Source organism: Scyliorhinus torazame, chromosome 5 (assembly GCF_047496885.1).
Source record: "Scyliorhinus torazame isolate Kashiwa2021f chromosome 5, sScyTor2.1, whole genome shotgun sequence".
Classification (NCBI taxonomy): domain Eukaryota; kingdom Metazoa; phylum Chordata; class Chondrichthyes; order Carcharhiniformes; family Scyliorhinidae; genus Scyliorhinus; species Scyliorhinus torazame.
Genome location: NC_092711.1, coordinates 323,446,651 through 323,460,422, shown reverse-complemented (window position 1 = coordinate 323,460,422; position 13,772 = coordinate 323,446,651). Strand labels below are relative to the sequence as shown.

The 13,772-nt window shown below is 43.6% G+C and overlaps 1 protein-coding gene across 1 annotated transcript in view; it reads left to right on the top strand.

Annotated features, from left to right (window-relative positions):
- The window catches only part of LOC140421321 (transmembrane 9 superfamily member 2-like), a 254,618-nt gene extending 250,556 nt beyond the window's left edge, over window positions 1–4,062 (top strand). The window contains exon 17 of the mRNA XM_072505969.1: window positions 3,044–4,062. Coding sequence (XP_072362070.1) covers window positions 3,044–3,111 — 68 coding nt within the window. The 3' untranslated portion in view covers window positions 3,112–4,062. The remainder of the gene's footprint in view (window positions 1–3,043) is intronic.
- Window positions 4,063–13,772: the final 9,710 nt, after the last annotated feature.

The window sequence follows — 13,772 nt, the reverse complement described above, 5'->3', positions numbered from 1 at the left end:
GCTTGTGGAAGGAAACCGGAGCATCCGGAGGAAACCCACGCAGACACTGGGAGAACATGCAGACTCCTCACAGTCAGTGACCCAATACGGGAATCGAATCCGGGATCCCGCCGCCGTGATGCAACAGTGCTAATCACTGTGCTACTGTGCCACCCTAATGTGAATATGGGAGGTATAATCAGTAAGTTCAGAGAGGACATGGAAATTGGTGGTAAATAGAGAGGAGGAAAGCCTTAGTTAGATGACAGGATAATGTAGACGGGCTGGTCAGATGGGCAAGACTGTGACGAATGGAATTTAAGTGTGAGGAGATGCAACTTGGGAGGACTAACCAGGCAAGGAAAGATGCAATGAACGGTATGGTGCTCGGAAGCACAGAGGACCAGAGCAATCTTTGGGTGCATGTCCAAAGATCCCTGAAGGCAGCAGGATAGGTAGATAAGGTTGTTAAGAAGCCATAAGGGAAACTTGCCTTTATTAGCCGAGGCATAGAATAGAAGACCTGGGAGGTTATGATGGAGCTGTATAAAACGTTGGTTAGGCCACAGCTGGGGTACTGTATGCAGTTCTGGCTGTTACATTAGGAAGGATGTGGTTTCAGTAGAGACTGCAGAGGATGTTGCCTGGGCTGGAGCTATGAAGAGAAGCAAGCTCGGCTGGAGTTGGTTCCTGTAGAGCAGAGAATGCTGGGGGGGGTGGGGGGGCTACCCGAGTGAGGTGTACAAAATTATGAGGGACATAAATAAGGTACATAGGAAGAAGCTTTTCCTCTTTGTAGAGGGATCAATAACCAGGAAGCATAGATTTATGGTCAGGGGCAGGAAATTTAGAGTGGCTTTCAGAAAAGACCTTTTCATCCAGAGGTTGGTGGGAATCTGGAACCCTCTGCTTGAAAGGGTGGTAGAGTCGGGAAACATGCAAGTGACACCAACATCCAAAGCATAAATAAAACTCTATTTTCCTGCAATAAAAACAATTTTTGCTGTAAGTACTTGGGTCTGTGGACAGAGCAGCAGAGTCGACATTTCCGGTTGAAGAACTTTCATCAGTACTGGAATAATGTGTATTGGGCTTCAAGCAATTGAAGAGGCAGGGAACGTGGGAGGGCTGGAAATTCTGTGATAGCGTGAAAGGCAGGAGAGATGCAATACTAAAAGAGATAATGATGAAAGGCAAAAGGAGATGGCAATGGAAAAGTAAAGAAACAAAATATTTTTAAAGGAGGTGTAAATGAAGATCACAGAATGGTCAACAGTTTGCGTCTGGAAACGATGGGAACAGGGTAGCATAGTGGCTATGTTGCTGGGCTAGTATTCCTGAAACCTGGATGAATAATCCAGCAATTTGAGTTCAAATCGAACCATGGCAGTTGGGAAATGTGTATTGAGTGTGAAATTAAAATCCGGTATCAGTAGTGATGATCAGGCAACCCGCAGATTGTGGTAAAGACCCATTTGTTCTACTAACGTGCCTTAGGCGGCACAGTAGTTGGCACTGCTGCCTCACCGCGCCAGAGACCCAGGTTCGATTCCGGCCTCGGGTGACTATCTGTGCGGAGTCCGCACATTCTCCCCGTGTCTGTGTGGGTTTCCTCCGGGTGCTCTGGTTTCCTCCACAGTCCAAAAGTGTGCAGGTTAGGTGGATTGCCCATGATTAATGTGCAGGGTTACGGGGCTAGGATGGGGGATGTTGACCTAGGTTTCGGAGGGTCGGTGTAGATTCGATGGGCCGAATGACCTCCTTGGTGATTCTGAATCTTTCCTCACCCAGTCTGACTAGTGAGCAACTACTTGCTGGTGTACAAGAAGGCGACTCGCTACCACTTTCTCAAGAATAATTAGGGGTGGGCAATAAATGATGGTCTTCCTACTAACGAACAGATCCCATGAATGAATGGAAAGGTTTTGATCTGAAATTATTCAACTTCATGATAATATCTGGATGCTATGAATTGCCAATCAAATTTCCTCCGGGTGCTCTGGTTTCGTCCCACAGTCCAAAGATGAGGTGGTGAGGTGGATTGGCCATGATCAATTGCCCCTTAGTGTCCAAAGGTTGGGTGGGGTTAACGGTTTACAGGGGAGTGCGTCTGGGTAGGGTGCTCTTTCAGAGGGTCGGGAAAACTCAATGGGCCAAATGACATCCTTCGGCACTGCGGGATTCTATGATTTGCTGATTAATGTCCCCTTAATTGTTTCAGTCCTCATCAGTATTGACTACTCCCTCAAATTTGGTGTCAACTACAAATTTGAAAATGTGTTTAGCAGCAGAGGATCCTTGTGGAACCCAAATTTCTGCCAATCTGAATAACTACCCTTTTACATAAGAACTAGGAGCAGGAGTCGGCCATTCAGCCCCTGAGCCCGCTTCGCCATTCAATACGATCCTGTCCGATCTCCTCTTGGCCTCAACTCCACTTTCCTGCCCGTTCCCCATAACCCTTCAACGCACTGATTTAAAATCTGTCTATCTCCTCCTAAAATTACTCACTGTCCCAGCATCCTCCGCACTCTGGTGCAGTGAATTCCACAGATTCACAAACCTTTGAGAGAAGTAATTTTTCCTCATCTGTGTTTTAAATCCGATACCCCTTACCTAAAACTATGACCTCTCGTTCTAGATTGCCGCACAAGAGGGAGTATCCGCACTGACTACTTTGTCAATACCGTTTAACATCTTGTATACCTCAGTTAGATTTTGTTTCGTATTTCTGATGTAATTCCGTTGGAACGTTTGAATATTCTAGCTATAGGTGAACGTGCCTTTTTATGCTAGAAGTCTGTATGGAGTATGCCACTTTCCTTGAATAGTGTTGCGATTAAACAAATATTAATTAAAACTCCACAAATGCTCAAGTGAAACACCGACACTGAGGAAATGACTAAAATTCGACCAGAAAACCCCATTATAGTTGCCAGTGAAAACAAAGTGATGATTATATCATAGCTAGAAGATATTGATGACTCTGTTTTTGTCTGCAATACTGTCATGTGCTAGTGACATTAATTTCTGGCTGCCCTAACTTTTTTTTATTTTATTTCAGGGACTATTGGATTTTTTGCCTGTTTTTGGTTCGTCAACAAGATTTATAGTGTCGTGAAGGTCGATTAATAATGATTCCGTGCGGAGCAGACTCTGATGTGCATTTTCTTTTTCTTTGCATTTAAGATATTTATCATATAGCTTCAATTCCTGAAAATTTTCTAGAGAACTTTATTCCCTTTTAATTACAAATTTAGTATAATAATAACAATAGTTTAGTTCACAGTCACTGTCAATTTGCAATCATGTACTTATGGTTAAAGTAACAGGTCAGGGAAAGCTTGGGCTGGCAACTGTAAATTCAGATGCCTGTAATTCAACACATTGGTTTTGATCTTTTCATATTGGTTTTAGTGCATGCTTGGGCTCGCTGTCCAGCTCCCTGCCATTGGTGGGTTGGCCTGGCCCAGCAGCAGGGAATGATGGCTGTGTAGACACAGATTTCCAAAACTGCGTCATATGCGGCAACAGCAGCGCACTCTGATTTCCAGTGCGCACGTGCGCCAGTCAAGGCTTCCCACTGGCAGCACAAGGTGGAGGAATGACCCCTTGTTTATTCCAAAGATTCCAGTCACTGTGCCCTGGTGTTTCCCAGTTCCAAAGCTTGTGCTTAAATAGGTGATTGAATAATTCTACTAAAATTAATGTTTAAGTTCTGTTAGAAATTGCAATAATATCACTTGATTGTACATAGACCCTTTGCCCTTTACTTTCTAATGTAAATACATATGGAGTTACATTAACTAATGCTTCCCCTTCTATTTCAAGTTAGATTTGACTTTGTTCCCACTTCCCCAAAAGCTGCAAATTTGATCTTTTATCTGTATTTTCTTGTACTGTGACATTTTGTAAATAGTCCCAAGATCCACATTAATTTGAGCAAGGGTATGCTGATTACATATCACATTAACTGGTATGTTAAATAGCACAGATTGGTGGCTTTGTTATCTATCCGCAGTGCCTGATTATGTCTTGAAAATATACCAATTTTTGTTCAATAAACTTGAGATGATCACCTTCTTTCACCCAGCTTTTTTCTTAAGATTGGATTTGGATTGGATTTTGTTTATTATCCCCTGTATCGAGGTACAGTGAAAAGTATTTTACTACGAGCAGCTCAACAGATCATTAAGTACTTGAAAATAAAAGAAAATACATAATAGGGCAACACAAGGTACACAATGTAACTACATAACACTGGTATCGGGTGACGCATACAGGGTGTAGTGTTAATGAGGTCAGCCCATAAGAGTGTCGTTAATAAAGATTCACTGTAAATGTTTCACTTTTTCCAATCAATTTACAGGGAAATAGTTACAGATTCTGTTTAGTGTTTTTACATTTACAAATTTCACCATTTGAACTTGCTAGACTTTTATTAAACATGAAACATGTACACACCAGTTGTAAACACAGAATTTGACACTCATCAAAACTCAAAAGGCACAGTTTGGAAATGAAAGCTAGACTGTATAGGAATAAAAACAAAGTACTTTACTGAAATAATAATAAATCTGTTACTCCCTGGGTAATGAAGACTATCTAAAATTTTCAAGATTAAGGTTGATAGATTTTGTTGGTTAAGGACATTATGTATGGGACAAAGGCAAGTCTATGGCTTTCATGTACAGATCAACATGACCTAATAGAATGGTGCAGCAGACCCGAGAGGCCAAGTGCACTACTTCCTGTTCCTGTACTCAAGCAAGACAATGAAACAAATATATTTGTAGAATGTAATCTGGACAACAAAATTGGCATCCCTGAAATGAAATTGGTCGAGGATTTTGGAGTTGCACAATATTGTTATGCAGATCGGACCCAGTCTCGCAACTAACCGTTTGAAAGTTTCACTACTTATTCAACTGCCAGCCAAAAACAATCCAGAAAACAATGGTATGTGATAGTCTAGTTTTATTCATATAGGGGCCAGTTGAATGCATATAACTAATAAATAAAACATTAAGTGGCTTGACTGTGGGAACCCAGTCATTTTCTCATATAATGAATTTTTTAAATGAAATTTTATTTCATTTTTTCCAATTAAGGGATAATTTAGCATGGTCAATCCACCTATCCTGCACATCTTTGGGTTGTGGGGGCGAAACCCACGCAAACACGGGGAGAATATGCAAACTCCACACGGACAGTGACCCAGAGCCGGGATCGAACATGGGACCTCGCACTGTGAGGCAGCAGTGCTAACCACTGTGCCATTCATATAATGAATTAACCATTATATTCTATTATATTCAATACTGAGAACGGAGTGTTCTCTGTGTAATCAACTAATCAATTTTAGCTAGGTCTCCGCCAAGCTATGAACACAGCAAAGTGTGAGAAAACATATCTAGTATTTTTCCTTCAGACTGCACGCAAATGCTAAGCTAGTTTTAATAGGCACCCATCAATCTCCGATAATGTCCAATGTTTGATTAACAAGTTATCCTCTAAGTAACAGACATTCATTTGAACGAACCGGGAGGTCCCATCTGAGAATTAGAAGCCAATGAACGCAAATGCGGGGATTAAACCAGAGATAAGAATTCCTTTAAAAATGGGACCTCATGGTCGAGGTTCTTTGTTCTTGAATCATCTTGTTTGTTTGTGTTTAGTGATTTCTTTTGTGCTCATGCTTTTACCATGTGCTTGACTTTTTTTATGTATTGTTTGATATGCCGTTTCTAAATTTTATTCCGTTCTTATTCAAGTGTATACCAGTGAGTAACTATAAAGTTGTATTTTTGACACCTCCACCAACCAGACTACCGATTCTTATTAGAGAGAAATAAGAGTCCCACAATTTGGCGAGGCAGCTAGGAGTGCTAGAAGGAGAAACTGCACACCAAATACCAAGGCATCGGGCAACGGACCAGCAGTACCGAGGTAAGTGACCCGCTTTACAATCTGCAGCCGTTTAGAGTCGGGTGACCTACGCATCTGTTAACGAAATGTCCGGGTTGAAATCGGCCCAAGTCCCAGTAACAGAAGTCTGATGATGGTATATATTATACAGCGGCATCGATATGTTTTTATATATATATTGCGATCCCCCCCCCGACTAGAAAATAGTGTAACACTTGAGGCCCAGGGTTAGAAAATACTATTGAAGGAAAAAGCATCGGAATTCAAATGGAGGCTGAAGATCTGCCTACAACGTCTCGGGGCGGCCGAGCACCGCCGGATATTCCTGCAGAAGAAATATTCCAGATAACAAAGTGTTACCTAGAACAGCAATTTGACTTGATTGAAACTGGTACACACATTGAACAGAAATTTCTAAAGTACAATACTTCTAAGGACAATGGTCCAGAGATGATGTAAGAAGAGTTTTTGGGAAAACTACCCATATGAGATAAAGAACAGAATAAATGGTCCCTGGTTATAATGAGCCAGCTCCAAAAGAGAAACGAGACTACAGCAAGTACCAACTATGATTGCGAAATTTTTTTAAAAACAGAAGGAGCCGATACGGGCAGTCTGTAAGAAGCTAAAGAGAGAGAAACCCAAAATTGAAAAGCTAGAAGGTTTGGAAGAAGAAGTTGAGAGACTCCAACGTGAAGTCTTTGAGCTGAAGTCAAGCCTTACCGATTCAAACTCTGAAAAAGAGGAGCTCAAATCGGCAAATGTCAAACTTAATTCGGAAAATACAAAGCTTAAAGCGGAAGTATCAAAACTTCAATTGGGAGTAAACTATCTTCTGACCCAGAATAGGGAACTTAAAGAGAAGTTACCGGGTAAATCCCTGACCTGGGGGAGCGTCTTTTCAACAGGCCCTCAGCACCCATACAACCGAGGCCCATCCTGGAAACGGTACATAGAACATACAGAAGGAGGCCATGTGGCCCATCGCGTCTACACCGACCCACTTAAGCCCTCGCTTCCACCCTATCCCCGTAACCCAATAAACCCTCCTAACCTTTTTGGTCATCAAGGCAATTTATCATGGCCAATCCACCTAACCTGCTCGTCTTTGGACTGTGGGAGGAAACCAGAGCACCCGGAGGAAACCCACGCACACACTGGGAGAACGTGCAGACTCCAAACAGACAGTGGCCCAGCTGGGAATCAAACCTGGGACCCTGCCTGGCGCTGTGAAGCCACAATGCTATCCACTTGTGTGACCGTGCTGCCCAACTCCAGAAGAGAGAACATACCCAGGATAGAACAGTGGCAATTTGGGCTGCCAAAGAGCCCACCACTACAATAACTCGGATCCTTGTAACAGAAATTGGATTGATTCATACACACAGTTGGCACAACCATTGAATGACCTTTTGAAGGCAAATCAAAAATCACCAGAAGAGGTCGTCCTGACAACAGAGGCCTTTGTGAATCTGAAACCGGCCTGGTGCTCAGCACCTGCTCGAGGAATTCCAAACAACGGGAAACCATTCATCTCGTTTGTCCATGAGAAAGAAGGATACATGACGACAATTCTAGCCCAGGAACATGGGGACCAGTTACAGCCCACCGGCTATTATTCACTGAGACTGGACAACGTGGCCCTTGGATATGGAATCTGCCTCAGAGCAATGGAGGCTACATGTTGGGCTGCAATGGTTATTGCAGGCATTGTCCTAGACCAAAAACTGACTATTAAATGGCTTCATGCAGTTCATTCTCTACACAATGAATGGAGCAGCACAAGTCACCACATGCAGGTGGACAGCAGTTTTGGAAGCCCCTAACTTCAATTTCCAATGGGAAGCCTGGTAAACTCATCATCTGTGCTCCCATTGCTCGAGGAGCAAAAGGGAGAGGAGCAGAGCATGACTGTGTTGAAATCACGGAGGAAATGGAGGAGGCAGGCCTGGTCGAAGAAGACCCATTACAAAACCCAGACTTAGTCATTTACAGATGGGTCCTTTTAGCACACTGGGCTAAATCGCTGGCTTTTAAAGCAGACCAGCAGCACGGTTCGATTCCCGTACCAGCCTCCCCGAACACGTGCCGGAATGTGGCGACTAGGGGCTTTTCACAGTAACTTCATTTGAAGCCTACTTGTGACAATAAGCGTTTTCATTTCATTCATTTTCTTTGTTGACAGTGGCATTCGGAAAGCAGGATGGGTAGTCACAAGCCTGTGCACCGTTGTGGCAAAGGGAAGTTTGCCCCAGGGGCATCAGCCCAAAAAGCTGAGCTAAGGGCCCTAGCCGAAGCATGCCGTGTGGCAAAAGACCCGACAGCTAACATTTGTACAGACTCGAGGTATGGTTTTGGAGACATTCATGACTTTGGCAAAGTATAGAAGAGAAGAGGATCGTTCACCACCACATTCGAAATGGGAACGAGGTACGTTACCTACTAGAAGCCTTAAAACTGCCAAAAGAAGTGGCCATTCTGAAATGTATGGCCTACACTAAAGAGGACACAAGGAAACACCCGTGCAGATCAGGCAGTGAAAGAAGCTGTCACTCCAGAGAGACCAAAACAAATCTGGGAGTAGGTCTGCTACAAGACCTACGTAAAATGCAAAGTGAGTGTTCACGAGAAGGAAAATGGACATGGATGGATGCAGGCATTAATTTCTGTGGGATGGCATTTGGACACGAGCAGAGACTGACAGACCAGTTGCACCACCTTCACTGATGCCCTATTTGGCCCAACAGACCCACGCATGGGGCACCTCACCCGCAACAGATGTTGGCTCGATTCCAGAAAAGCTGGTGGAGTCACAAGATTCAAGAAACATGCCCAGGTTGTGGCAGGCCGCTGCGTCACCTGTCAGAAGAACAATTCAGGACCTATAACATCAATGCCTCAGTTAAGAGCTCCTGGTCCTGCAGGACCATTCCAGCATATCCAGGTTGATTACATTACCCTTCCACCATGTCAAAAGTACACTGACGTCCTGGTAATAGTGGACAAGTTCTCCAGATGGATAGAGGTCATCCCAGCCAGAAGAGATTCAGCCAGCCACATGGGTAAGGTTCTATGCAAAGACTTTATTCTCAGATGGGGAGTACCAGCAGCACAAACACTTTACAGGTGCTGTTTGCAAAGAAGTCTGTCAGCTCTTGAACATTAAGTGGGAGCTACATTGCCCTTATCGCCCACAATCGCCAGGACAAGTGGAACATATGAACCGGACTCTAAAAGAGCAATTATCTAAGTATCACCCGAGAGGGAATGCCATGACCACAAGCCGTACTACTAGTCGTGTGCAGCATCAGAGCAACACCAAACAGAACCATGGACTTGAGTCCATTCGAAGTAATTACTGGCAGGCCCCGTGTCCTTGCCAGGGACTTCACTTCAGAAAAGCTGATCGTCATTTGATGAGTGATGCATTACTCAAATGTTGTCAGAACCCAACAAAAGCTGTCAGTTCTGCTTCCTTACAGGTATCGGCAGCTTGGGGTGACCCTCCCGAAGGCGGGCACGACCTGGTGCCAGGAATTAAAGTCGACGAAGAAACTGCAGAAGGAGCCATTGGGGTCCAAGTGGGAGGGACTCTATTAGTTGCATCTCACAACCCCCAAGTGGCTGTGAAGGTCCAAGGAAAGAAGTCCTGGATCCATGCCTCACATGTTAAAAGAGCTCATTATGATTGAAGCCAATTTCTGCAAAATGTTTGCCACCGTTCTGATTTTTGATTGGCTTTTCGGCTTAACAGACCATGGCCAACCCACAAAGGCTCGCAAGGAGCTAAATGATAACACTTTTCTTTATATGTCCAAGGTGTATGCCAAAGATTTCAATGTCTCCAATTGTTGCTACTCCCACCCACTCTTTTTGTCTATTCCTTTTAATATTTCCGAAACAGCAGAATGGTACATTTTCCAAAGCAACGCCCTTTCTTCCCAAGCTTGAGGGAGTGATGCCAAGGTAGCCAAAGAATTTAATAAAATGGCAGTTATCATACAAAAGGTAGCTAATGACACCTCCACAGCCCTGTTCAATTGATGCACAGTAGTATTTCCATCAAAATGCGAGCTATCCGTACTGTGGCCTTGCAAAATCAAATGGCTCTTGATCACATTCTTGCCATGAGAGGACATCCATGTGCCCTGATTGGGTCAGAATGTTGTACATTCCAGATAGTTCTGAAGAGATCACTGATTTAGCAAAAACATCCAGAAGGAGGTTGGAAAACTCGAGAAACCCGAGTCCAGCACCCTTTGGGGTTGGGCTACTGGGTGCTGGGGTCCTTGGAGCCTGTGGTGCATGTTCTTTGTAGTCATTTTTGCTATGTATGTTTTGTTTCTGATGATCAATATATCTGCAAGAGAATGTCAAGAAGCCCTAAAATGGTGCCTCTGTATTCTCATAAACAAATACCTCCATGGGGTATGAGAGGTTCTTACTATTATCCCAAAGTGCTTGTAACTCTTTCAAGGCTCGCCCATTCCAGTGTTGATGTCTGTTCTTAAACAAAGGAACCATCAAAGGCAATTGTGACTGTGTTCCTCATCGCCTTTTTTCTTTTATTTTCCATTTTGTTTTCTTTAATTATGATTCATTCTATTAGGTTTAGAAGAATCGAAGGGGGGAGAATGATAGAGCATAGCTTTATTTCTAGTTTTATTCATATAGGGGCTAGTATTATATGAATGCATATAACTAATAAGCAAAATATTAAAAGTGCCTTGACTGTGGAAACCCAGTCATTTTCTCATATAATGAATTAACCATTATGTTCATTCCTGAGAACGGAGTGTTCTCTGTGTAATTAACTCATCAATTGTAGTTACGTCTCCGCCAAGCTATTGGACATGGCAAAGTGTGAGAAAACATATTCATTATTTTTCCTGAGACTGTCCACGCAAATGCTAAGCCAGTTTTGATAGGCACCAATCAAGTAATGTCCAATGTTTGATTCCTCTAAGTAACAGACATTTATTTGAATAAACCGGGAGGTCCCAGAATTAGAAGCCAATGAAAGTAGATGAGGGGGTTAAACCAGAGATTAGAATTCCCTTAAAAATGGGACCTCATGGTCGAGGTTCTTTATCCCTGAATTCTTGAATCATCTTGTTAGTTTGTGATTTATTGTGGGCTTTTGCTTTTGCCACGTGCTTGACTTTGTTTAATGTATCGTTTGATATTCCAGTTCTAAGTTTTATTCAGTTCTTATTCAAGTGTATACCAGTGAGTAACAAACAACATCTTATTTTTGACACCTCCACCAACCAGACTACCAATTCTTATTGGAGAGAAATAAGAGTCCCCATAATTTGTTGGTGTAGGTACATTTTTCCGAAAGGTTTGTTCAATTTTATTTTTAACAATGCAGTTAATTGATACACCGTAATATCCCAAATGACTCCACTAAGTGAATGTGTGTGGAGTCTGTAATGCTCCATAATCTGTAACAATCCCCAAGATGATTGGTGATGCCTTATTTTGAATATTTGCAGCAAGCTTGTTTCATCCACTGCAACAGCGCTATTGACCCAAAATATTCTGGGCAAAATTATTTCTGGTCATGTTGGTTTGCTGTGCAGTGTTGGGAATAAATTGCAAGGGTGTCTAAAATATATATATATATAAAATAAATTTAGAGTACCCAATTCATTTTTTCCAATGAAGGGGCAATTTAGCGTGGACAATCCACCTACCCTGCATATCTTTGGGTTGTGGGGGCGAAACCCACGCAGACACGGGGAGAATGTGCAAACTCCACACGGACAGTGACCCAGAGCCGGGATCAAACCTGGGACCTCGGTGCCATGAGGCAGCAGTGCTAACCACTGCACCACAGTGCTGCCCTCTGAAATATATTTTAAAATAAATTTGGAGTACATAATTCTTTTTCTCCAATTAAGGGGCAATTTAGCCTGGCCAATCCACCTACTCTGCACATCTTTGGGTTGTGGGGGTGAGACCCACGCAGACACGGGGAGAATGTGCAAACTCCACACGGACAGTGACCCTGGTCCTTGGTGCCGTGAGGCAGCTGTGCTAACCACTGTGCCACCCTACCCTTGTGGGTGTTGATTGTGACGTACTCAGGATATTTTGGAATGTCACCCTCGTCACTCTTGTGTGCTTAATCTCACCCCAGTTCATCTGAATTTTCCTGAGCCGGCCACACCCGAGTAGACCAGGCCCATCCCCGTTTACTGCCAGGAGCTCTGCTCTTACTATTTGGCTGTTACACACACTGTCCATATCTAACGCTCCCAAATAACGGTACAGTCTCACCAGTGTATATTAAAAGGTTGATCCCTTCCTTAGTACGGGCTGGCACCTGCTTAGAATCCCAAATCCACCTGACGGTCTCTTCACTGATAGCAGATGAAGAGGCTCCTGTGCCTACTTCCATTTTAAGTGTCTCCATGGACCTTCACAGTAGCATAAATGGGCTCTGCGAACGCCTCACTCACATTGAACATGCTTTAGGAGTGCTCCTCTTCCTGCTCTGTGCTTTCCAGGTGATGTACAGCAGACTGAGGCTTATTTGAATTTCCCTGCCCAGCCTTTGACTTGCTCTTGGCACTCCTGCACTGTTTAGCCAAGTGTCCCTTTGTGTTGCAGGGTCCGAGGCTTCAAGCAGTTCAGCAACAATAGCAATTACAGACTGCCTTGCCTTTTCAAAATGATTATGGAATTTAAAACGTTGGACAATCACTGAGGGCTTTGAATGGTGCTGGTCCTGAACAAGTGCAACTAACTCCACAAATAAAATGTCCCCCCCTGATTTTCGTGGTGTTGCTAAATTCCTCATTAGCTTGTAAGTCTTTGCCCCACACACACTTTAGAGAATTGATTGTTTTTTAGCCTCGTCTGCAATTCCAGGAAAAAGCATCCCAAGCTTTCCACATACTCATTCCAGTCCTTGTACCCTTCCACAAACTCACTGATGGCCCCGAACGTAGCCATTGCTGCCGACCACGTTGCAAACTAGCTCGTCGCTGTACAAAACTTTGTGTCGCCATGCTGCACCTCAAATTTCTTTCTTACCCTTTTTAAAATGTTTTTGCTGTCTTCGTATGTTAGTACAGTGGTTCTCAAACTTTCTAGGTTGAAGGAACCTTTTTCAAATGAGTTGGTGATCGCCAACCCCCGTCTAAATGATATGAAAATACTGCATGTGAAGAGCCTTTTAATAATGCTTTTAAGGAAATGTTTGCTTACAGGTGGCAGTGAGATGGATGTTCCTGCTTTTTTCTGCAGGGTCTGTCCCTCGTTGAGACGGCCAGCTCGCTCGCTGTTCTTCACTGGCTGAATTCTTCTCCCACAGCCCATCTCACGTTGTTTCAGGGATTCCTGGAAAGTCTTTATGGATCCCCAGGGATCTGTGGACACTAGTTTGAGGATCACTGTGCTGGCATTCTACTGAGAAACCCCCAGGGGTTTTTAGAAGGTTTAACATTATATATTTATACTTTAAAATATTCCAGCATTGATTAGGAAATCCAGCTATTTTCCACCAAAAATAAGCTGCTCTACTGAAAATGCAAAGTCACGAAAGTCACCACAGTCCCAGATGACCATGGGCTGCTTTTCCACTTTGAGGGAGAGAGCTGATTGGTGGTGATTTAACCCGAGGATCACTACACCTCAGGCGAGGGGCAAGGTTGAGACGATGGGGCCTTCCTGAATAACCTCAGCCAGGACGGGAATTGAACCCGCGCTGCTGGCCTCGCTCCGCGCCACAAACCTGCCGTTCACTCTGCTACAAAACTGGATTACAATATTTTGCAGATACACCATTAACATTTTAACCTAATTCAATGTGTCCTTCAGTGGCTGGCTGTCTAGATGAAGAGGGACCATAGAGA